The sequence below is a fragment of the Silene latifolia genome, chromosome Y (assembly GCF_048544455.1).
Source record: "Silene latifolia isolate original U9 population chromosome Y, ASM4854445v1, whole genome shotgun sequence".
NCBI lineage: Eukaryota > Viridiplantae > Streptophyta > Magnoliopsida > Caryophyllales > Caryophyllaceae > Silene > Silene latifolia.
The window spans coordinates 4016275-4041806 of record NC_133538.1 but is presented as its reverse complement, the minus strand read 5'-3'; the positions used below and the strand labels follow the sequence as shown (position 1 = coordinate 4041806).

General features: G+C 42.4%; 1 protein-coding gene across 1 annotated transcript; it reads right to left on the bottom strand.

The window, feature by feature from the left end:
- Window positions 1-479: 479 nt before the first annotated feature.
- LOC141634290 (protein TIC 55, chloroplastic-like) lies at window positions 480-8432 on the bottom strand. The gene is given in 6 exon segments (XM_074446514.1): window positions 480-803; window positions 805-884; window positions 887-1476; window positions 7433-7584; window positions 7683-7785; window positions 8098-8432. Coding segments are annotated over 6 exon segments (1464 nt in total). The 5' UTR covers window positions 8343-8432; the 3' UTR covers window positions 480-509.
- Window positions 8433-25532: the final 17100 nt, after the last annotated feature.

Here is a 25532-nt window from a genome sequence, read left to right as displayed (position 1 = left end):
GATTTGTTGTGAATTCTGGATACACCAAAATGGGAGGGGAGGACCTCTATTTATAGTGCTCCTCCTCCTTCTCCCACATTCTTAGAATTCTCTAGAATAGAGCATTCTAGAGTGACCTAGACTTGTAAGCCTCTAGACTCTTCTACACATACAAGATATCTCTAGAATATTCTAGGTTTCTCTACACACGCCTAGAACATTCATGTCTCTTCTAGACCCTTCTAGACTCTTCTAGATTATTCTAGTATGTACATGAGTATTCTAGAACATTCTAGATGTTTCTACATTATTCTAGAATATACTGGAACCTTCTAGAACACTCCAGAAAAGTCTCACACTTCAACAGTCGGACTAACTTATCTCAATTTTTTCTGCGTGGACAATACAGAATTCTGTAATGATATTAGAACTCACCAGGAACTAATATGAGCAACAAATTCAGACTTTTTTTAGATACGAGCATTTTTTACTTCCCTCCTACTGTAAATCCTCAAGGCACAAGTGAAAGTTCAGACTCGACGATGATTCCTTATGAAATTTGTTGTATTCAACATTATTGCGGTAGAGCATGCATATACACCAGCCAGACATAAAGCGGTCGTAACCAAAAACAGAGTTTTCCACTGCCTTCCTGTCGTAAGAATAGCAAATCCAGTCGATAAAAGAGCCACAACAGAAAGGACATTTTTCCATGTCTGGAAAGCCTTAACAACTCCCCTGCATTCTTTGCAATGAATCACATGTCTGTAGTATCGGTTGGCCCAGTTTGGAGCATGCATTGATGCCAGTCCACCCTTTGCGGAGATGAAGTCGAAGGCCCAAAGCAACTAAGCCTGCTGGAGCATGCTCAACAACCGCCGGTATCTCGGGTAGTGAGATCGTTTGTGTCCAAAGTGGTAAGGCATCCCATGCCCAACTTTGTCCATCCACTTCCTGTATTCTGCAACCCATGTGTCAGATGACTTCAAATTAAGGTACAACTCCTTGGTTGGGACATTTTCCTTCATCAGAGTCTCGTTTTGAGACGAGAGAAAGCCCATGTCTTGCTCAAACACTTTACTAGCATTCTGGTGGAAATACCATGTCGGAAAGAATTTCGCAAGTGGTGATCTCTTTGTTGTCCCAAATCTTACAATGAGCATGGATTTCCCCTGGCCAGATGGCCTGCAAAGGAAGAGCCCACTAAAGTATTGTTTAGCTCCGTTCTCATCAAATATCTCTCGGTTATTCTGGAGATTACATGGCGCTTCAAACCGCAGAAAGTTAGGCCTGGATTTGTCACTTTCCTTTCCCCACCAGCCAGCAAATCCACGGGCCGTCCTCTCTGTGACCTTGGAAAGCAACGGTTGAGCATCTTCTCTTTTTGCCGTCCAGTTAGTACGGTCATGAGAAATAGGTATATGGGCCGGATCCATGAGGTTTTCTAGAAGGATGGAGTGATCATATGGAAGCTCGTGCGTAGTTGAGATATCATGGTGTTCCGGGTGTAATTCCGGAGCAGGATTTGTTACCACGTAAGCTTGGTGAATGATGTCTTTACTTGACTCTTCCTTTCGGCCTCTCCTGAAACAATGAACAAACTGAGGGCTCGGCTTGGTACCGAGCGTACTCACTCCGACGCTCAAGTCAGTAAACTTAAAGAGATTAAGTTGTGTGTTACTTGGCGAAGTGTATTGTAGAGAGATAAGGGAGTTTATACCAGATTTATGGTGAGTATTAGGGTGAATTGTGGATTATTGGATCGTTTTCTCAATGAGGATTGAGGAGTATTTATAGACTTTCACCTTTTGTCACGTAGTGGCCAAGTGGCCAAGTGGCGTAGCAGGTGGAAAGACTGTTCTACCCTCGGCCGAGGAACCCATGGCAGGCCGGCTGACCTGGTTGACTCCATGCCGAGGGGACTTGGATGTGAGTACGCGGATATGTCTCCGGTGGCTAGTTGCTTAGCCGAGACCCAGTGACAGCCGACAAAATTTGAGTCGGTTAAGGGTGTCTAATACGTTGACTTGCTGTGAATGTCTTTGACCTTGCTCAATATGTTGACTCGGTCAGCGGGTGCAGAATATGCCCCATCAATTTGCCCCAGCGTAGTCTATGCCGTGGTATGGACCTTCGATGAGTGTTGAGCGTATTCTGCGCAAGTTGAATTTCTTCCCCGGCTTCTTCTTCCTCGGCTTGGTTCTGTTCAGGCCGTACCATATCCCCCCTCCACATGGAGGTGTAACGGACATCCTATGTGGAAAAGAAAGTGGCGCTGGCCGAGACCAAGGTTGAGAGTGCCGTTTGTTCTTTTGATTGCCCCCGACCGGTGCTGTCTTTGCTTTGTTGATTAGCTGGCCGTTAGCAAGTAATAACAAGGAGCGTGTTGAAGAAGATACGTCGATTGACATTCTGTCAAGGAGCGTTTTGAAGAAGATACGTCGATTGGCATTCTGTCAAGGAGCGTGTTGAAGAAGATACGTCGATTGGCATTCTGTGGCTGCATGCTTGACACGTGGCTCGGTGTTGATTGGTTGACGCTTCATGGGCTTTGCCCTGATTGGTCCGTTTCATGGGCTTTGCTCTATAAATAGAGCAGTTAGCCCCTAATTTTGGCCACCAAAAATTCATTTTCTCAAAAAATTTCTTCTCTCTAGCTTTCTTCGAAGAAACTTCTCTCTAGTCTTCAAAGCGTTACTCGGCGTAACACTTTTCCAAGGTAAACAAACAAATTTTTCAACTTTTATTTGTTAAGTATTTGTTGTCATGTCTTCTCGATCTTTGGACCCAGATTTGCGCCGGGGCGAACTGTCGATCATCGATGAGCGGGGAGCCACTTGCCGTCACTCCGATAAGGTTCGGGGGGCCCAGGTCTCCTTCTCCTGAAATTGATGAGAGATATTTGGAGGGTATTGATGATGATGATGAGGCGACCCCTTCTGCCGTAGAGAGGCCGCTTGTTTCGGGTCACGGTGATGCCTGCTCGATCAGTCCTGATCGTGCCTGGACGAATAAGTTCGCTAGTTGCTCCGGTTCTAAACTTTTTGAACACCATTACTCCTTCGGCAGGGGGTATAGAATTGTTATCCCTGAGGAGGGTCAGGCCGTCTGTTGCCCTCCCGAGGGTTGTATCGGCGTATACATCAGACACCTGGAGTATGGGCTCCAGTTTCCTCTGAATGAATACGTTGCTGCCATTATTAAAGCCATGAATGTCGCCGTGGCCCAACTGCATCCGTTGGCCATCAGGACGATTGTTGGTTTTGTATGGTTGTGCCTTTTCAAAGGGGAGGCCCCAACGGTGAACCTCTTTCGCCGGCTTCACCACCTTCGGGGGACTACTCTAGGCGGCCCGGGCTGGTACAGTATACAGACTGAGCCGGGTTATATCACCGTCTCTAAGCTTACTTCTTGCAAGGACTGGAAGGGGCGGTGGGTATACGTTGAGGTTCCGGAGGACTACTCACTGCCCCGGTCCTTTCAGAGCCGCGTCAATTTGCGGTGCGAGAATCAAGGGGAGCATGGCAGATACGTCTCCCGGAATAAGCTTAAGATGGACGCCTCGAAGGTCTATCTTAATGAGGACGAAAAGCGGGCAATGAGGCTGAGAAGGATGGCACGCCGAAGGGATGGATGCCCCCGACGCAGATCGTTCTTTAGGATGAGCTGCTCTGCCACGTCGGCCTCATACCGGCCCTCGAACAGGGTGAGTGGGGTCGGTGTGAGGCCCATCTTTGCTTTTTATGTTTCTTTTTTTGAACTTTGGTTTATTTCTTTTACTTAACTCCTGCTTCGTTTCTTCGCAGACCGATTTGGCCGGAATCGCCGCCTCCGTCCTTCGAGAGGTTGGGACTTGACGAGAACGGGAGAGTTGTTGAGCCGCATCCTAAGGCCCCGCCACGTGATCGCGACCGGCTCCTCACGAACTTATGGAGCAACGTTGAAGGCACTTTGGATGTGACGGCGGCTCAGCGCAGATTGCCGTGAACGTGCGCCGGGGATCAAAGACAACGTCTACGGCGGCAATGGCGTCAACCCACTCAATCTTGATCCCTGTGGTCCAAAAGGAGCGGTGGTGGTGGTCGTCGATGTTGAAGAGGAGGTCACCGTTGCGGAGGGTCCTCCTCTTTCAAATAAGAGAAAAGAGACGGCGTCTTGCTGCGCCGTTATTCGAGGCAGTAAAGAAAAGGGTCCTCCAACCAAGAAGGCCAAGGCGGTACGGATCTAACCTATGGCTCGATTTAGCCGGTTCATTAGGCATTCGATGACGGGCTTTCGACATGTCAATGAATGTTGACATGGATGCTTTGTCCGAATTTTTTGTAGATCAACCGCGCCATTTGTCCCTCTCACCGAACGGCAATTGGAGAAGCGGCTGTGCGGACGGGCAATCAAAATGTCACCGTCGACTCCTCATCCACGAAGTCTTCCCGCCCGGATTAGGGCGGAAGGCATAAGGTTGTCCAAGATTTGGCGAAGTGGTGAACTAGCCGACGTTCACATTATGGAGCAAGAAAAGGTCATGGCCGAAGCGCCCCGTGCTTGAACGGCTTAGGCTTGAGCTTGCTCGCCTCTAAGCAAGAGGCCGAGAAGGCGAAGAAGGACTTCCGGGCCGCGAAAATGATTTCTCGCCGAGCGAAAGTTCAAGGAGGACGCCGAGAAGGCGGTCCTAGCCGAGAGGGCCAAGGTTGAGGTCAGATCTTGGCCGATGCCGCTAAGCTCGGGAGGAGCGGGACAAAGCGGAGGGCGACTATAACGCCGTGGTTGGGCAAAAGGAGAGGTGGAAGACTCTTCATTCTACCGAGGCGAAGGAGCACAAGAACACAAAGGCTATCCTTGCCCAGAGGGAGAAGGACATTGAGACGCTCCAAACTGTCATCATCCCTAACATGTGTGCCCGATCACGGGACCCGGCCGAAGATGCCACCGGGAAGTAATCAAAGAGCTCTTTCCTAAAGACCCATTCACGTGGCGGGATTTTGACCAGGCTTCTTGATGAAAATGCGGCCGCTGCGGAGGCAAAGGTCGCGGAGAAGGCGAGGCGGCAAAGGGCCGAGGAGGCGATGGAGAGGGCGGCCGGGATGCCAAGGTGAAGGAGGCCGAGAGAGGAGGTGAAAGGGCAAGGGCACGTGAAGCCGCCAAGCCTTCTTCTCGGACCGGCCACCAAAGATGATTTCGCTGCCGGTGGCGAGCAAAGAATGAGCATAGGGAGACGAGCGGTCGTCACCGGACTCACCTGGCCCTTCGGATAGCTTCGGTGTTCGGGGGCCAACTTTTGAGCCTTCTCTCCCGCCATCCTTTTGGCGCTTCATTGTCTCAATGTGATACTTTTTGTTGTTCCTTCTTCTTTTTTTTTTTTTTTTGTAAGACCTTGGTAGGTTGAGTTTAGGCTATCCTTATTGGGACGGCCGTCGACTTCGTTTTGTATCACCTGTAAACATGTTTAATAAAGTTTGTTTATTTGCCCTCGGCTTGGTCGGGGCTTTGATCACAATCCTTCATTCGATTGTCTTCTTTCGTTATTAATGGGCGCTTTTTTTTTTTTCGTTTTACCTTGGCTTGGCCGAGCGGTTTAGAATGCGTATCTCAATCGTACTTAACGTTTTTAAACATGTTGGCATGTCGGTCGCTTCCTCCTTCACTCTCGGCCCGGCCGAGGCGTCGATTTGCGCTTCCCAACCGCCGTTGTGAACATGTTAGCGTATCGGTCGTTGTGTCCCCGTCACTCCTGGCTTTGGCCGAGGCAATCGAGGTTACGGCTCGACAAATGCGTTCGTATCGTAGACATGTTGATCGCTTCCTCTTTCACTCTCGGCCCTGGCCGAGGCGTCAGATTTGCGTTTCTCAACCGTACTTATACGTTCCTAAGCATGTTGGTCGCTTTCGCGAGTATCAACTGCTGTTGGCAAATCGCGTTTCCCTCGTCACTCCCGACTTTGGCCGAGGCAACCGAGTTTACGTTTCGACTGCTTTCCGTATCTATAGACATATTGATCGCTTCTTCTGCCACTCCCGGATTGGCCGGGGCAGTCAGATTTGCGTCTGATTTGCGTCTGAACAGTGCTTATACGCTTTTATACTTCGGTAGTGACTGCCCGGCTTTGGCCGCGGCGTCTACTTTGGTAGTGACTTCGGAGGGGACAAGCATTTTGATGGAAAACTTGGATCACTTTTCATAAGGTATAATCACACGTTGGGGTGTCCACAACGGTCTCGGACACCTCCGCCGCTATATGAAATATTTCCTTAGGTTGTCTGTGTTCCAGTGGCTCATTAGAGGCACTCCCTCCATGTCTGTCAGCCGGTATGTCCCCGGCCTCATTTCTTCAACTACTTTGTAGGGTCCTTCCCAGTTGGCCGTCATTTTATCATGGATGTTTCCTTTGTTGGTTGCGGCTGACTGTTTTAGGACTAGATGTCCTACTCTTAAGTCTCTTTTGTGGACCCTACGGTTGTATGCTCTTCTTATTTGGTTTTGATAGACTGCCAAGTTAAGCCGTGCCGTGTCTCGGCTTTATTCGACCAAGTCTAGGGAGGCTTTCAGGCCTTCCTCATTTTCGACTGGGTTAAAGGTTTGCGTTCTGAATGTTGGCACCGCTGCTTCAATTGGCAGGACGGCCTCAGACCCATAGACTAGGTGGAATGGACTGTACCCCGTTGCCTCTTTTTCGGTGATTCGAAGTGACCACAGTACGCCGGGTAGTTCATCAACCCATTTTCCCTTTAGATCTTCAACCTTCTTTTTCAACCCGTTCAATATTGTTTTATTAGCTGCCTCCGCCTGCCCGTTGCTCCGAGGGTGGCAGACGGAGGAGTATGCGAATTTGACTCTTCCTTTCGGCGCCAATTGTTCCGGGTGTAATTCCGGAGCAGGATTTGTTACCACGTAAGCTTGGTGAATGATGTCTTTACTCGACTCTTCCTTTCGGCCTCTCCTGAAACAATGAATAAACTGAGGGCTCGGCTTGGTACTGAGCGTACTCACTCCGACGCTCAAGTCAGTAAACTTAAAGAGATTAAGTTGTGTGTTACTTGACAAAGTGTATTGTAGAGAGATAAGGGAGTTCATACCAGATTTATGGTGAGTATTAGGGTGAATTGTGGATTATTAGATCGTTTTCTCAAAGAGGATTGAGGAGTATTTATAGACTTTCACCTTTTGTCACGTAGTGACCAAGTGGCCAAGTGGCGTAGCAGGTGGAAAGACTGTTCTACCCTCGGCCGAGGGACCCATGGCAGGCCGGCTGGCCTGGTTGACTCCATGCCGAGGGGACTTGGATGTGAGTACGCGGATATGTCTCCCGGCTGGCTAGTTGCTTAGCCGAGACCCAAGTGACAGGCCGACAAGCTGAGTCGGTTAGGCTGTCTAATACGTTGACTTGCTGTGAATGTCTTTGACCTTGCTCAATATGTTGACTCGGTCAGCGGGTGCAGAATATGCCCCATCACCTGGAATCCTAGCCTAGCAAAGTTTTCAAACCAAGGGATCTTCCTAGCATTTGGTGGAGTGGTGAGAGACATCCAAACCCACACCACTCCTTGGCATTCTCTCACTTCATATGTCTTCAAACAAGCTTGTTTCAGTATTTTGGCTCCAGATGGAAGCTATCACAAAAATTCACTGTTATTTCTCCTGCACAAGTAAAAAAATAACCGTAGATTTGCAGAAAACAAGCAGTTAAAGAAAATGTGGTGGGATGCACCTGAGGTATCTTCACACACTTGCCCTCGCCTTCAAACTGCCAACCATGGTATAAACATTCAAGCCTTCCGTCAACCAATTGCCCCTCTGAAAGCTTAGCTAACCTACATATGACATCAACCTATCAACCAGTACCATTTATTTCGACAAGTAATTTATTTGGGATAGAAGTCAGAAAAGTATAGCCAAAATTACAGTAAAAGAAAGAAAACTCCACATAATGCAGGCATCCAGATTGCAACGGACCTCAGAGAGGCTTCCATTGGCGCAACACAACGAAAATGATTCGCTATATGGAACTATCGGTACTAATATGTAATGGGACCGACAAATATGATCGGTCGTGGAACTGCAGCAATGAAAACTGGTGTTTAAATGTTCTAAAAAATGTTATAAATTTCAGATGAGAAGGATACCTATGAGGGCAACGATCTTCATAGCACCTGAACTCACCATCAGCATCACGGTAGAGAACAAGCTGCTTATGAAAGACTGTAAGACCGAGAGGCGCATCGTCGGGAACATTCTTAGCCAAGTAAAGAGGGTACCATTCTTCTGTCCAATCATAATCCACGACTTCAGCAACCCTGGTGGGGTCTACTAGCACATCCTCCTGACCTGTGCTGTTTTCTGCAACTGCCTTAGCTATTTTAGAAGACATGGGTTTTACTTGTAATTGTCTTAACTTATTATGATTATGAACAAAACTTTAAAATGGGGTTCTAGTAGTTGGTTTGGAGAGAGTGAAGAAAGTGGGTTTTGAGGGTAGATTGTATGGAATAAGTGTTGCCATTTTTGGTGTGAGACTAGGAGCTGAAAGTGGCAACTTTTCTTAGTTTTTGATCAAGGGAATCATGAATCAAAGAGATTAAGAAGAAATAAGGTACTTCTGTTTTCTTGAGGCAACTTTTCTTAGTTTTTGATCAAGGGAATCATGAATCAAAGAGATTAAGAAGAAATAAGGTACTTCTGTTTTCTTGAGGTGTTCAAGTAAGGCTTCTGTCCAATGTTCTGAGGTGTTAATGTGTTATTGTGAGCACAAATTCTCATTATAAACGGACATTATCCGTCTATACGTATAGACAGATACCATTTTCCCTCACAAAATACCCATTTGCCATAAAGTGGGAAGCACATGAGGGGTGCCCCACCTTGTCCCCCCAACCCATTTTATTAGAGGTCTTTACCCGTCTGTTCGCCCCACCCATCTATGCCAAGACATATTGTATTGTGAGTATTGTACTATTGTACTATTGTCTTTAGTATTTTTGTCATCACCTATTCTCTATCGGCCCTATGTTTTCATTGTTGACCAGTAGAGGTTGACTTTGAACAAAACAACATTAATAAGAAAGCATGGGCTGAGAAATTAATGAGCTCTCTCTAAAAATTTATAGAGATGAAATCCTCTCAAAAAAAAAAAAAAAAAAGAAACAGAATTTAGAAATGGAGTTGAAGGTTTTCTTCCCCAAACTCTTCTTTATCCGTTTCTTTAATCACCACTCTTTAAAGTCATCTTCTTCCTTATTTAAGGTAGATCTTTAGTCTCTTATCAAATCTCATATTGGGAAAAAATAAATCAGTTTTTTTTCTTAATTTTCTTCTTCTTAAAGACGGATTTTAATTTGCTCCCCACTTTAGCCTAGGAGAGCATTTTTTAGTCACTTGTCTTGGTTAAAAAAGATTTAAATCAAGGATTTAATAGCAATATTATTTCTAGAATTAACTTCATATATTAGCCAAATCATTGTTGATTTTTTCAAATTAACAATGTATAATTATAAATGTATACTGAAATTTTTAATCCTTCTGGATTTATAAATGCTTTGAAATTTCTTGGAGTCTCTTTGTTCTCCTTAGGTTGCTCTCATTAGTTAGTTTTGGTCAGATTTTATGTTGTGTCTTCTTCTTGTGATCCGTCTCTTTGCATTTTCCTTTGATATGATCTTAATGAATTTTTTGTATTTCTTTTATGGGGTTTTTAAAGTGTCATACTTTTCCGAGGAGAGCCTCTTTCTTTGAACCCTTTTATTTTGTGGTTTCTTCATGGTAAATGGAAATTCCTTTGAATTTCGTTTACCTTTCTCATCCGCAAGGATGATATAGGTTGATTCATATAATCAACCTAGTTTCCCTACCTTATAAAAAAAAACACGATTTAAGTTGAGTAATCGTTACTCCAATGCTCTCCCAAGTCTTCGAATAATTATTCCTTCTATCCATTCCAAAATAGGGGTGAGCATTAGTCGAAAATCGGACCGGACCAAAAACCTAAATCATGAATTTTGTAGATCAAAGACTGGACCTAAAAGATTCGGTCTTGGACCAGACCAAACCCGAAATATTCGGTCCGGTCCGGTCTTAGGCGCAATTGGACCGAAAACCATGATTTGTCACTAATAATTATGCACTAATTAAATTGGGTTTCGTCAAATCAAACATAATAAATAATAAATAATCAAATTATCATTTGATTTAAATAATCGTTAATATTGAGTTTGTAATGTCTTTTGAAAGTAAGTTAGTAAACTATTTCAAAAATAATAAAGATTAACCTTAAAAAAACATCGAACTCGGTCTTTTCGATCCGAACCCAAAATAACCGCTCCGGACCGGTCGATCCGGTTTCGGTACGGACCAAGAGGTCCGGTCCTGTCCATTTTTATGGTCCGGACCTACAGTTGCTCAGCCCTATTCCAAAATCATTAGATACATTAAGGGGGCGTTTGGTTTGGGGTTTTAGGAAAGGGAAAGGGAATGGGAATGAAACTAACTCATTCCCTTTCAGGCTTTCTTGTTGTTTGTTTACAATTTTTTCTGATTCTATTTACCCATTATTCGGAATGGGTTTATTGTCCCTTACCCCAAATCCATTCACCCACCACCAAGGGTATAAGTGTGACACCCTCCTTTATTGCGGAAAAATAAACACATAATTCTAGATAAAAATTGCATGGATATGTTTGTAATAGGTCCATTTGGGTAAAAACCTGTAATTTTTAAAATCGAAAACGAAACCTGAACCTGTTATAAAAATATCCAAATGGGAAGGTGTCAAACATGCAAGGTCTAAAATAAATCTCATAAATAAAACATCGCTAAAGTCGCGAAACAAAGTTATACAACCCAAATATGAAAAAGGGAGACATATGTCCCTAAAAAGTATGACATAAAAAGTGTTTAAGGGTCACAATAAAATAAAGCCAATCTAGGTCCCAAGGTTACTTTGCTCGCTAGCTCGTCCATGTACCCCATATATGCATCACCTACCTGTCAATCGCATTTTATACAAATACGAAAGCCACAGTCAGTGGGGAGTAACTCCGAGTTCTCCCTGTAACACCCCCATATCCAGAGGAGCCTTAATTAGGCCTTCCTTAGCATATAAGGGCATTACCATCTCGGTTACCCGACAGTAATAATCAAATGTCGATAAAAGAACCATTATGTTATATTACAAGTGATTTAAACCAACTGACGATATAAAAGATACAACTCAATGACTATCCACTAATGCTATCAAATCTCGTGAAGACTCATCCCTGCCCGGACTCCAGCTACCAACGACATCAACACCTGTTAAGACAGACTGCTCACCATAAGGGATCACGGCAGACACATAAAACAACAAGACAACCACACAAGGTCAGTACTGAGATAAGATACATCAATGCCAACAACACCTAAGAATCCAATACAACACAATCAGTCACACACAAGCACGCCCACACCGATCAATCTCCGTCACCGATCGTCCCTTTGGACCAAGACTGCCAGTGGGGGACCGCAGCCGTACCCACTAAATCCCCGCTCATCATACCGAGCGATAACCCTGTCCCATTAATGTGCACATCCCTTTCCGTGGCGGGTTCCACGAAGGGCGAAACTAGGGCGTGAAGCCACTCCCGCAAGTGACTCCACTCAGCCGAGAACGCATCTCGAGAACCAGAGACAAACAATCACAATCACAACCGTATATACGCTGCCACATAACACAATCGCAATATAACAACAACGACACAACAATCGACACACTAGACTATCTACAGAATTTGAGTAGGGGAACCTACCTTTACGCAACTGCAACCAATCCACGCCAACATACGACATATCCAGCAATCAAGCAAAGCCTATAACCACAACACAATCATCTATTACTATCAAGCAAACCCTAATTGTAAAGACAAGGATACGGATGATGATGACAACATACCTACAAGGAGAAACCCGGCAAAAGACCGCTACCCGACTCAAGCTATGCTCTCTTAAGGCACAAGGACCTTCAAAAGGCTTCCATGGAGGTTTTATGGTGAAGGGAAGGGAAAGGGGTGACTAGAGGATAGAAGGAATGAGGCGGAAATAATTTGCGAATTTAACAAAACGCGATTAAAAACCCTCGCTGAAAACCCGATACTCGATCGAGTACCTCACATACTCGATCGAGTGACCCCCTACTCGATCGAGTAACCACGCTACTCGATCGAGTAGCCTCTACTCTATCGAGTACCACTCATAACTCGTAACCCAAGATAGCTTTGGCACGCACTTCTAAGAACTATTCCCGCTCCCAAAGTCAGTCAACGCTGGTTAAAGGGTCCCTAAAAGGACGGGTATTACAGTCTTCCCCCTTAAAAAGAACTTCGTCCCCGAAGTTCAACTCACCTAACTCAACGCACAAGACACGGGAAAACACGACATCACTATTCTTCCGACACAAATCACCTACTCCCCTGAAACGCCATCCCCCATGTCATCATCATCATTATCTAACGTTCCAAATATATGTATATGTATATCGGCTCTTACAAACTATCGTCTAAAACACCGACCTTGCAATGCAAACCAACACCAACAACGATCGCCCGTCATATTACGGGATTACTCTATTCACTAGTAACAACTATCAATACGAAACATATCTCATATCAACTTCATGCCGCACGACTATACCACTATGTTACTCAACAACGCAATTCTACTACGACACATTGCACCACAACTATCTCTTCACGACCATCTTTTAAACATGCTATCAATTTTCACTTCAACGTATGAATTACTCGACGAACTAAAGTAACCAATTACAACTTCATACAATCAAAGTGGCCAAGGTAAAAGAAAACTTTGCAACTAATCAACAAGACATTATAAACGAACAACAACATAGTCTCAAAATCAGCCTTTTTATTTTGCGACATTACTCTTCCCCTCTAAAAAGGAACTTCGTCCCCGAAGTTCACCACCAAATTACCACACATAGTACCTATTACTTGTATCGTGACATAAATTAAAACCATAGTATTTATTGTTGACATTACACATATTACTCGTACAACTAGTCAATCACAACGATACATACAACCCTATTCGGACAACTAGTAACCGTCAAGCACGTATAAGCATATCATTTGAATTTGTATATATATATATATTGAATTCGGTGAAATATAACTTGCAGACTAAACGGATGTAAAATGAATGCAATTAGAATAATTACAACTCCACTATTCGAAGCAAATACGCCTTTAAAACTAGGCACGACTTCCAACATATGAATTGAACGGTCCGAACATGTTACTACTCACTAATAATCATGTTAAACATCAAATATGCAATTATATAACAATTAAACAATTTTAATTTTTCAAAAGTTCCTGTAACAGTGCTACTCGATCGAGTGTCTAGGCTGCTCGATCGAGTAGCCTCGAGATCAGAATGCATCAATTCGGTCATACCTGTAGCTACTCGACCGAGTATGGGGGTACTCTGTCGAGTACCTACATGTCAAATGCCTTTGGAAAACCTGTCATAAACCCATGTATATACATAATCGTCGCATAAAAGTGAGTCAGGATGACTTCCTGACCCCCAAAATCCTGTAACAAGGCCATACTAGTAAATCCGGCCTTATGGCCAAGCATACAAATCCGCAAATAAAAGTTCTAACAACCGAAAACTACCAACATCCAACATCACGATCATAACTAGGATAAAGAAATAGGAGTATCACTCTGCTGTCTTCGCTCGCTCCTCCTCCATCACCTCATCACCACCACCATCGCCTCCCGAAGTCCCCGCTCCCGATGACCCAATACCTGCATCAACTCCCGCTCCATCTCCCGGACCTACGTGCCATGGGGTCAAACCACCGTAGGAAAAGGACTGAGGCATCCCCCAAGCTGACTGATCCACCCCGTAAGAGTGGAAAACCCCACTATAGTCCCCAACACCACTCCACCAAACCGGATGCGGTCCATCGATCCCAATCCCTTGAGTGTACGCCATCTCGTGCATATTCCTGAGTGTCAAGGTAGATGACACTCTCTCTGCCAAGTAACTCGATCGCGTCTCCGGGGTGTCAAGGTAGGGGTAGCACGGAAAAGGGTGCTGCTGTGGTGGTGCTACCGGCCGTGGTCTGGTCTCAGCGGTCCTCTCTCTCTCACTCTACGAGGCCCTCTCCCCAACCTGGGCCTCACCTCCGCTACCGCCGCGTTCTCCCATTTCCTCGGCTCGGGCATTACCTCGAGAATCGTGTCATTGATGAGGTAGGTCTGCAACTGGCGGGGCACATCATTATCCTCCTCCTCCTCGTCGGAGTCAACAGCTGTCACCACCGGCTCTAACGGCTCGGTCGGTGGAAGGTGCTCAGGGGCCGGGATCCCCATCCAACTCATCCCCCACACTCTCCAGGCCAGGCTACCGTCGGCAAAAGTTCTCAACCATTTCAGGTCGAGATAGTAGTCACGGTCCATCGTGGGCACCGGTGTAGCCAGAGGCATATACTCCGAAGAAGCCTCAAAGGAGGTTAGCTTTTCAGCTAACCGAGTGGCGATAGCGCCACAACTCAGGTACTGGGAAGAGGCAGTAGCCATCAAAGCAAGGCTAGCGCAGACGATGGCAGGAGCATTAAAGACCACTTTCCTGGCCCGCTCCGGGTTGAGGAAGGACATCAGAAGCAACACCTCATGGTTGTTCAGTTTACTGATATCCGGTCTATCGTAAAGGAGGTTCGAGAGAGAACGAAGGAAGATCCTCAATGTGACATGCTGAACATAATTAATCAGCATGTTGGTTGAGGTGGGAGCTGGTTTCCCGGTAAGACAAGGCATTAGGCGGCAGACACCGCACTCAGCAGGGATATCGGTGATAGAGTCCTTGGGAGGCTTGGCCAACCCAAGGTGAGAAGCAAAAAGGTTCATAGTAAGCAAGAAACTGGTGTTCATCAACCGAAACTCAACGGTCTGGGCAGCTGGATCATAGCTAAAGGAGCTCATAAACTCCAAAGTAAGAAAAGGGTAGGAATGTTTCCTTAGCCTATACAACCCCGTAAAACCCAAAGTCTCGAATATGTGACGGACATCCGTCTCTATTCCCAAATCAGTCAGAAGTGTGGTATCCACACACCTCGTTGGCCACATTTTGCGTTTTTTCAAAGCTACAAAACGCTCTCTTTGTTTGAAATCTACAAACACAATCGAAGGGTATTCCGGTACCGCGGGCACCACGGGTCCACTCCCCTCCCCAATTTCAGGCTGTGTCACCCTTCCCCGTTTACTCTGACGGGTCCCTACGTTCGGTCTCGGCATATGTTTCAGCATATAACTTAAACAAATTTGTATAGGCATGTGAAGCACATAATTCATACATTTGAACTTTGAATGCGAAGCTAAGTACACACGTCACCAACGAATTCCCAATTTGATATGCAAACTCAGTTTATAGCATGTTCAATACTTGTGAAAAGTTTATCATGGCGAACACACATACCCAACCAATTCTAACATCCTAGCACGATTCAATGTTACTCCATACACACTCTTAATAACATGTGAGGTACTTGTACATGCTCATAGCAAAGTAATTTAGAACATATCATCATCAACTTTCGTTATTAGACACAAAACAATTTAATTAGGCTTGTCAGACGGTCTCTACAGTTGTAACAAATTTGACATATTCCCCATCAATTAACATTACCACTATCATATGGAAGTTTATCCCTTACCTAAACATTCATATTCAACACCGAATTTCAAATATAAAAGACGAATTTCAATTTGGGGCACTTTTAAGACGGAGTTTTAAGGCAACTTTTAAGGTGAAAATCATCAAAACTCATCCTTCAACATGATATATATAATGTATAGCACTCAATTCCATCTTCTAATCAATGTAAAACAACCAAAATAAATTTTTGATTTCGTAACCCTAGAAATTTCGGCCCCCAAATTTCATGATTTCCAATCTATTTTACAGCAATTAATTACCAACAATCAAGAAAAGAAGGCATGTGAATCATGTTACAACAATTAAAAGCAATAATCTATCCATATGAATCAAAAATTTCAGATTACACCTTCATTCCAACAAATTTAAAGCAATAAAAACATGTAAATAAAGAAAAGATCATACCTTGATTAAATAGGCAAGTAAAAGAACAAAACTAACAAGTAATTAACCCAAACTAGTCACCACCAACACAAGAGTATGAGAGATTTTTGGGATTATATGAGCTTATGGGTCGAAATAAGGAAGAAGAATGATCGAGGAGAATAAGAAAGAATAAGGGTTTTAAGAAACCCGTAAGTGGCTCTGTACTGTAGCCTACTCGATCAAGTGTCTAGGGTACTCGATCGAGTGCCCTCTACTCGATCGAGTAGGCGCTATTTCGTCGAGTATCTGCAGAAAATTTCCACATCCCGACGCCATAGCTTCCTAACGAGAGTGAGGTCTACTCGGCCTAGTAAGCACTCGCACTCGGTCAAGTATAGTTAAGTACATGGTCAAAACTACGAAGTAGATCGAAGATTCCTGCAAAAACAATATCGCGTGTCGATTCCAAACTAAGTTCGGAATTCGGCACTAATTATCACACCCGTTCACGTATTACCATTATTACTCAAGCCTACCACATCGTCTCAACAATCAAGGCTTATGTCATACTATGCTACAACAAATTACCCAACTCGGTTTACCTGCTACCGAGTCATTCACAAGCATAATCACTTCATCATACCATACTTAACTTTATCTTACCACATTACTACTAAACTCGGGTTCATATCAACATGAAACATATAATTAACATTAATTCATTCTTTCATATGTCATAAAAATATAATGTATACTCTACATAACAAATTAACCTATCATATTCCAAATCCAATCATAAGTAAATCATCTTACATGAATCGATTGTCACGCAGCGGAAAATTTCAACCAATAAACAAGGCATATACGCATTACTATATGCTATATCTCATATTATAACTCAACAATTCTATAACTATCATTATTGTAATTACGGTAGGGTTTATAAACTCGTACATAATTACCGTTATTAACAACCTGAAGTAAATGCTAACATGATCACCTTCATATTATGGCATACATTTTCACATTTTCACGCATTTCTATCAAATAAACTTTTGTCACGTTTCTCATAATCATCGTATAAGCTCACTAACCATGCCAATGCTCCACTAAACCCCATCCAAACGCAACTACTATACCCACCTCCGCGTTAGCTAAGACTCAACCTCAAATAATTCTGACACAACTAACATACACATCACATATATACACACGGACTCCACATTCCCATACCCCGTGACTGGCTTAAGTATCATGGGGCCAAGATTTTGAAATGAGGGCGCCTACTCACCCAAAATCTAGCATCAGCGGGGCTCCCATTATACATACACCAGGTTCATTTTATTAGACTCACTACGTTCATTAAATTCATTTGTTACAGGTTCCAAAATCGTCGCTCTGATACCACTTTGTAACACCCCCATATCCAGAGGAACCTTAACTAGGCCTTCCTTAGCATATAAGGGCATTACCATCTCGGTTACCCGAGGACAGTAATAATCAAATGTCGATAAAAGAACTATTATGTTATATTACAAGTGATTTAAACCAACTGACGATATAAAAGATACAACTCAATGACTATCCACTAATGCTATCAAATCTCGTGAAGACTCATCCCTGCCTGGACTCCAGCTACCAACGACATCAACACCTGTTAAGACAGACTGCTCACCATAAGGGATCACGGCAGACACATAAAACAACAAGACAACCACACAAGGTCAGTACTGAGATAAGATACATCAATGCCAACAACACCTAAGAATCCAATACAACACAATCAGTCACACACAAGCACGCCTACACCGATCAATATCCGTCACCGACTGTCCACTGGACCAGCCCTGCCAGTGGGGGACCGCAGCCGTACCCACCAAATCCCCGCTCATCATACCGAGCGATAACCCTGTCCCATTAATGTGCACATGCCCTTCCGTGGCGGGTTCCACGAAGGGCAAAACTAGGGCGTGAAGCCACTCCCGCAAGTGACTCCACTCAGCCGAGAACGCATCTCGAGAACCAGAGACAAACAATCACAATCACAACCGTATATACGCTGCCACACAACACAATCGCAATACAACAACAACGACACAATAATCGACACACTAGACTATCTACAAAAACTGCGTAGGCGAACCTACCTTTACGCAACTGCAACCAATCCACGCCAACATACGACATATCCAGCAATCAAGCAAAGCCTATAACCACAACACAATCATCTATTACTATCAAGCAAACCCTAATTGTAAAGACAAGGATACGGATGATGATGACAACATACCTACAAGGAGAAACCCGGCAAAAGACCGCTACCCGACTCAAGCTATGCTCTCTTAAGGCACAAGGACCTTCAAAAGGCTTCCATGGAGGTTTTATGGTGAAGGGAAGGGAAATGGGCGACTAGAGGATAGAAGGAATGAGGCGGAAATGATTTGCGGATTTAACAAAACGTGAATAAAAACCCTCGCTGAAAACCCGATACTCGATCGAGTACCTCACATACTCGATCGAGTGACCCCCTACTCAATCGAGTAACCACGCTACTCGATCGAGTAGCCTCTACTCTATCGAGTACCACTCATAACTCGTAATCCAAGATAGCTTTGTCACGCACTTCTAAGAACTATTCCCGCTCCCAAGGTTAGTCAACGCTGGTCAAAGGGTCCCTAAAAGGACGGGTATTACACTCCCAGCCACGAAATGTCATAATTAATATAACATGTAAACATAAGAATATGAATATGAATAACACATAGCCTTAGCATATAGATGCTAGACAATCGTGCCTATCATGTGAACAACAATATAACAACACATAGTCCTAGCATGTGAATACTAGATCGACTCATACTACACTATCATGTGAATCACATAACATCCAGGAATCCAAACTCTATCAACCATAGCCGGCTTGCATCTCACCTTCTTTGATTCATAGAATCATCAAACAAGAAAGGACAATATATCTAGAGACAGGCATAAGTTCTTAGTACAGTCAATAGTCACTCTGTAACTCGAGTCTATACCACGAGGTAAGGTAAACACCCTAGTCCGATCCTAAACCTCGTGCGGACACAATCGACATGCGGAAAACTACCACATCCAAGACCCATGATAACAACACATGAGTACCCCTAAGGAGTCCACCAAAGGGTTGGCTAGTACTTAAGCTGACCACATACTTCTAAGAGTACGTCAGGAGGTCATACTCTAACTTGGATATAAACCCACCAAGCTAAGACACAAAGGCTATTAAGCGGTGAACATACACTCGTCAAAGACTATAAGGGCCTATCTATGACGATGGTCTAAGATACCAACACCACACAAGACAAGTAGGACACCCACTTAACCATAAGAGGGGCAAAGAGTCCAAACTTGCACACACAAATGATCATACACACCCTAACATATGAAAGGCTACGCAAGAGTATATTCAGCTGACAATCCAACAATATCTCCAATATCAATAATAATCCAAATTCCAGCTAACCAACAGTACCATAATCCATGAGAACAAGCTAAAATGGCAAAGAGGCAACAAGACTCAAGCATAAGGCATCCAAAGCATCCAACAACCAACATGTGAAATGATAATTACAAATATCAAGGCATACACATAAAACATCCAATAACAACCAATCTCACTTCAAAATACAAACCCTCGACCCGAGTCCCGCGACGGGTCATCGGTCAAATCGAGGCTGACCGGTTTAAACCTAGTTTGACCAAACTCGTTCGGTCAATCGCGCCCACTTAGTCTTGGCCTACTTTGGCCCAAATCACAAAATTCCTCACAATATCATTCTCATGCCATTTCCAATTTCTATCATGTGAAAAACTATCAACATAAGGAAATATATTCCAACTTACAAAATATCCAATTCAATTAAATTCTCGCATAATAATGATTACCCGCATGCTAAAAATACCAAAATACATAAATACGCAAACAAAAGACCTAAAACATCAGACAATAGACCCAAGACCCGACCCACACAACGGGCCATGAACCGGGCCTGAACCGGGCCTGAACTGCGCCCCTTTACGGGTTGTTTTGGGTGGTTTTTCCGCCCCTTTTCCCTTTTTCCTACCAAAATCCGTTTCAAGCTCAATTTAATACCGTCTCAAGCAACAATCAACAATACCCATTTCGTTTCAATACTTATACATGTGAAAAACAACATATTCAACAAACTTTAACAACAACAATTCATGTGAAAATTAAAGTTAACATGTTATTAATCACATAAGCATCCAACACATCATAAACAACACTAATGTGACATTAAATCGTCGAGTAACTCGGAATAGTTACCTTAAGCTAGCAAAGAGACAAGTAATAACTTGAGAAAGCTTCTAAAACCCAAAATTATGCATAATTTTCAACAATATATGAGTCTCCTAACTCATCTTCATATTCTTCACCTATAAGAACAACAAAAACACATAAATTAGTCCTAAATTCGAAACCCTAAAAAGATAAGACCCGAAACAAAATTGAGGGAAATGAAAATAAAGCTTACTAGTAGATGAGAATTGAAGAGAGGATTCCAAATATATAAGTTTTATGTAAATTGGTGGAGAAATGAAGGATTTATGGTGGTTTTAGAGATTGTAAGGAGGTTATTTTGATAGGGTTTTGGTGTTTGAGAGAAGGAGGAGATAGATTGAGAATGAAGGAAATGAAGATTGAAAGAGGGGACAAATGGAGGGGGTTGGTCGGTCCAAATGGCAAGGGGAGGGTGGTTAATTGTTTACGTTTTGGGTTCACTTCGACGGTAATTAGAAATATTCGTCGAACGCGATTTCCGAGAATATTAAAGTTCTTAAACATGATTTTACTAAAAGATCAAGTACTCATATGCTCAATATCCAAACTCGTTTACCCAACGACCGTAAGAAATGGGAAAATCCCAATTTTACGACTTTTATCCGAAATCTATTTTATCAAAGGGCAAGGTTTAAATATAGTTTAAATCACTTTTAAACATTTCTAAACTATCAAAAATAATTACATTTCTTCAAAATAAAATAAGATTATATTTTATCAAATAAATTTTATTTCAAATAAATTAATATAAAATTAAAATAAATTAAAATATTACTTTTAAAATATAATAAAGGTCTTCAAATTTACGGGGTGTTATAATAAGATACCCTTTAATAATTACCTCTCTTAACCACCAATCATCACCACTGATAATCACTAAATCCACCCCCGTAATCGCCTCAAGCCAGCGAGTCTTTCTATGGCTGACCTCACCATCTCGTCGACTCTCTCTCCACCATTCGTAATCAACATTTACTGGGGGTGGGGGAGGGTGATAGGCTATCGCACACCTAACAAAAATACCCTAAACTTGGCTAACAAATGAATGTAGTAAAGTAGGGGTCGAACACAAGGAGACGAGAGTTGCGTAGTGAAATGCTATGAATAGAATTTTATCAAGGTCGGTTACGATTATTTGTTTGGTTTGGTTGGTAAACTTGTGATAAAATAATGTAAAATTAATAATGATAAAATATTCTAGGAGAGTCGGGTCACACATGCAATTATGTAAATGCTCATGTTAAACTAGGAATAGATAACAACGATAATTGTTTAGGTCAAATGACAACCACCTCTCGGCCTTATTGTCAACCATAGAAGGGGTTCTAGCGAGCTCTCGCAATTACTAGATCGGTCTAAAACATGCTTAGTCTAATTCAATTTCGTGCCTCTCGACTTTTAAAAGTGAATTAACAAATTTTATCTAAGATAGTGATCAATTATCAAAGACTAGCAAATAAAACAAGCATGTGATAGAAACTATTAAACGATATTATAGCATCCTAATTCAATATTTACAAGTACTACTTATGCATGGCTCCCCTAATCCCTAGACAAAATAGACAATTCACACATATTGAAAACTAAACTAATAACATATGATATGATAAACATGACGATAATAGAATTGTAACTAAATGAATATTTAAGAATTAGAATAATGCTAAATGATGTTAATAAAATAAATAATTAAAAGTGATGCTTAACAAAATAACTAGATAATGATAATGACATATGATTAGCAAAATAACTATGATGAAATGTATATATGAAATTGCTAGAGAAAAACTATGATGACAAAAGCTTAGTAATAAAATGTAATAAACTAATAACAATATGAAAATGCTAATGACGATAATGAAAACAATGTAACAACGAAAATGACGAATGAATAAACAAAATAATACTAGAAATGAAATTACCGTAACAAAGGAAATAGAACTCGAATAAGGAGAACACAAATGAAAACCCAAATAACTTGAATTGAAAGCTTGAATTAATAACTTGAAATCCTAAAGGAAATTGTTTATAACAATAAGGAAATGCTTAAAGGAATTCTAAACTATTCTGAAAACTGAAGTTTTTGTGTGATTAAGCGTATCAAAAGTATATCCTAAACGACGGATTCAACACCCCTTATATAGGACTAAGGGGATGAAACGTAAACAACATAAATGAAGGTGACCCCGATCGGGGACACCCCACCCCGATCGGGGACATGGTAATCCGAGTTATTGGCCTTTAATTCTTGATTAACTGGCAAATGGAATCCGATGACACCTCTTAACGCCTCTTAATTCCTCGACTAAATGCACAATTGGGAATCCTAAGCTTGCAACCTCACTTGATTATTTGGACTTTCATTTTCATTTCTTTACTTGTGCACCAACCCAAGTTGGTTTCATGCTCGGTATTTTCCAATTCTTCCCAAAATGCCCTTCTATGGTCAAGTCTTGTTTCCATTAGCTTTATGAACTTTGGTGCTTGCTAATTTGACGGGAAAAAGATACCGAATGCTTCATTTCCCACAAAATGCAATGAATACAAGCAAAAATACCTAGAACACGGAATTAGCTTACAAATACACTTATAAAAGTGCAATAATCAAATAAAACCGAGCTAAAATAGGAAGTAAAATCATATATAAATTAGACACATCAGAGGGGGATTTCGTGGGTAGGGGAGTTATTTTTAGGGTTATTGGTGGTTGTTGCGGGAATAGAGGTTCCAGTTTCAGTGGTCGACGGTTGGTGAGGGGTCGCCGATGAGCAACAGTGGTGGGGTGAGGATTGTTATCTGTGACGTGATGGCCAAAGGTAAGTGGTGGTATAGTGGTGTGGTGGTCGGAGTGAGTTGACGGTGATATGGTGGTGGTTGTTGGAGTTTTGAAGATTTAAAAGGATTTCTTACCTATGTCAAACAAACGGTCAAGGATAGGAAACGGTGTAACATCCCCATTTATCCAGGAGCCTTTAACAAGACATTCCAAGATAACTAGGGCTGTTACCATCTCGGTTGCCCGAGGTAGTGAATAACAAAAGTAAACAATATAAGGTACTTTATAAGTAAATTCAATCAATGTAGACATTTCCTTATTTACATAAACTGAAACCAACTGAGTTATTACATATGTTACAACGGAAGTCGAAACAATAGTAAAAGTGAATAAAGTATCTAGGTGATATCTAGACTTAGTCAGCTATTCGGCCTGCACTCTTGTATGTCACGCCCCAAAGCCTCACAACACATTAACATCCAGTTCAAACTTCAAAACCTGCTATATCAGACTGCTCCTCATCAATCGAAAATTATTGAACGGTTCAAAACAGGCTACCCCAAAAATAGGTGACAATTTGACACAAGACACAAGCTAAGTCAATCAAAGGTTGAGTAGAAATAACCTAAACAATAGTATTAGCTCAAATATAATTAAATAACTACAGTAGTACAATCAACCGGTCTCAAGCCATCGTCATCTCATTTAACAATACCGAATACAAGTCAATGATTTCACTGGCAGTAGCACAACTCCCTTAACACCGTGCTATGCTCAACTATATACTGGCAGTAGCACAACCCCCTCGACACCGTGCTATGTTCAACTGTTTGGCACGTGCTATGCTCAACTGTTTGGTAGTAGTACTTTCCGTACCATGCTCAACTGGCAATAGTACACTCCGTACTATGCACAACTGGCAGTAACAACTCTATTGCTATGTACAACTGGCAGTAACAACTCTCTTGCTATGCACAACTGGCAGTAGCACTCTCCGTGCTATGCACAACTCATCACAATACTCGTATTGCATATCAATAATAACCGCGGCAACATTAAATATAGCAATAACGATAATCAACATTCATTAAATTACACATAACCAAATGAGAAGAACCAATCCGTCACTTAATGCCCATGTGTCGATTGACCATTATATAGCCTGTCTATCGACACAGGTACAACATGTCAATAGACAAGCTCATTAGACAGTCAGCAAACGTTTATCACTCGGTCATTCAATTACAATTTTCATGCATCTCAATTACAATATGAATTATATACGAAGAGTAGAGTTGAGTAGGGTATTCCCACCTTTAGCAAAACAACAACAATGAGGCATAAAGGCTAGAATTGCTCCTTACGAAATCACCACCTAAACATACGATATCGCAACAATCACTAATCCATAACGTTACAAGGATAAAAAATAATGAACCCTTCCTGCCCTAGGTCACGGGCACCACAAGCAAACCTCACACTAACCATGGTTACGGTACTACACGGTATCAGACAATATTTTAATGATACAACATGAACAAGTACCATACAATCAACCCAAAATCCAATTAGGCCAGGCTTGTTCTCGGTTAACCTGTCCCCATGAACAATTCGAGACAACAATAATTAATGAATTGGGAATGGTAACTAGGCTAGTGTAGAATAACTTACGAACAAAGGTATGAACAGTAAGACGGAAATATGGGTTGCCCTCTTCCTTCCCCTTTCTTGTCCCTCACGGTTTTCTCCTTTTCTCTCCTCTTGGTTATACATGATATGTAATTGTGTTTTTAGGATTATAAAAGTAATTAGGGTTTAGGATATAGGGGTATTTATAGTTTAGGTAGGACAGAGTTATATTAGGAAATAAAATATAGAAACACAAATGCTCCGTCTAAACCACCTCTAATGACTTAGTACGCCAGTGTAATACCCGGATAATTGGAGACTTAGAAAGGAACCTTGTGATGAGTGAGAGGACCATAAGGCTTGATAAGAGGCCACTCATGAGTGAGGTATGGGTGTACATTGGACCAAGTATAACCTATAATAGACCAAGTGAGTGTGCAGTGAACCTCGTGGGAGGTGTAGTGGACCGAGTAGTTGTCATTCGGCCGAGTATAGGCAGTACTTGACCGAGTAAGTGGTACTCGGCCAACACTCAACCGAGTGCACTATGCCAGAAGGTGATATAACCTATGTCGGGACCCCTTTTTCACCTAACCCTAAATCATTTCCCTCTTTCTCTCTAAACCTCCAAATCCCCTCTCTTCTCTCTAAAAATCTCGTAAAACCCTCTCTATGGATGCTAAGCTTGGGTTTGAAGATCTACACCCTTTTCCATCTCCCTTTCACCTTAT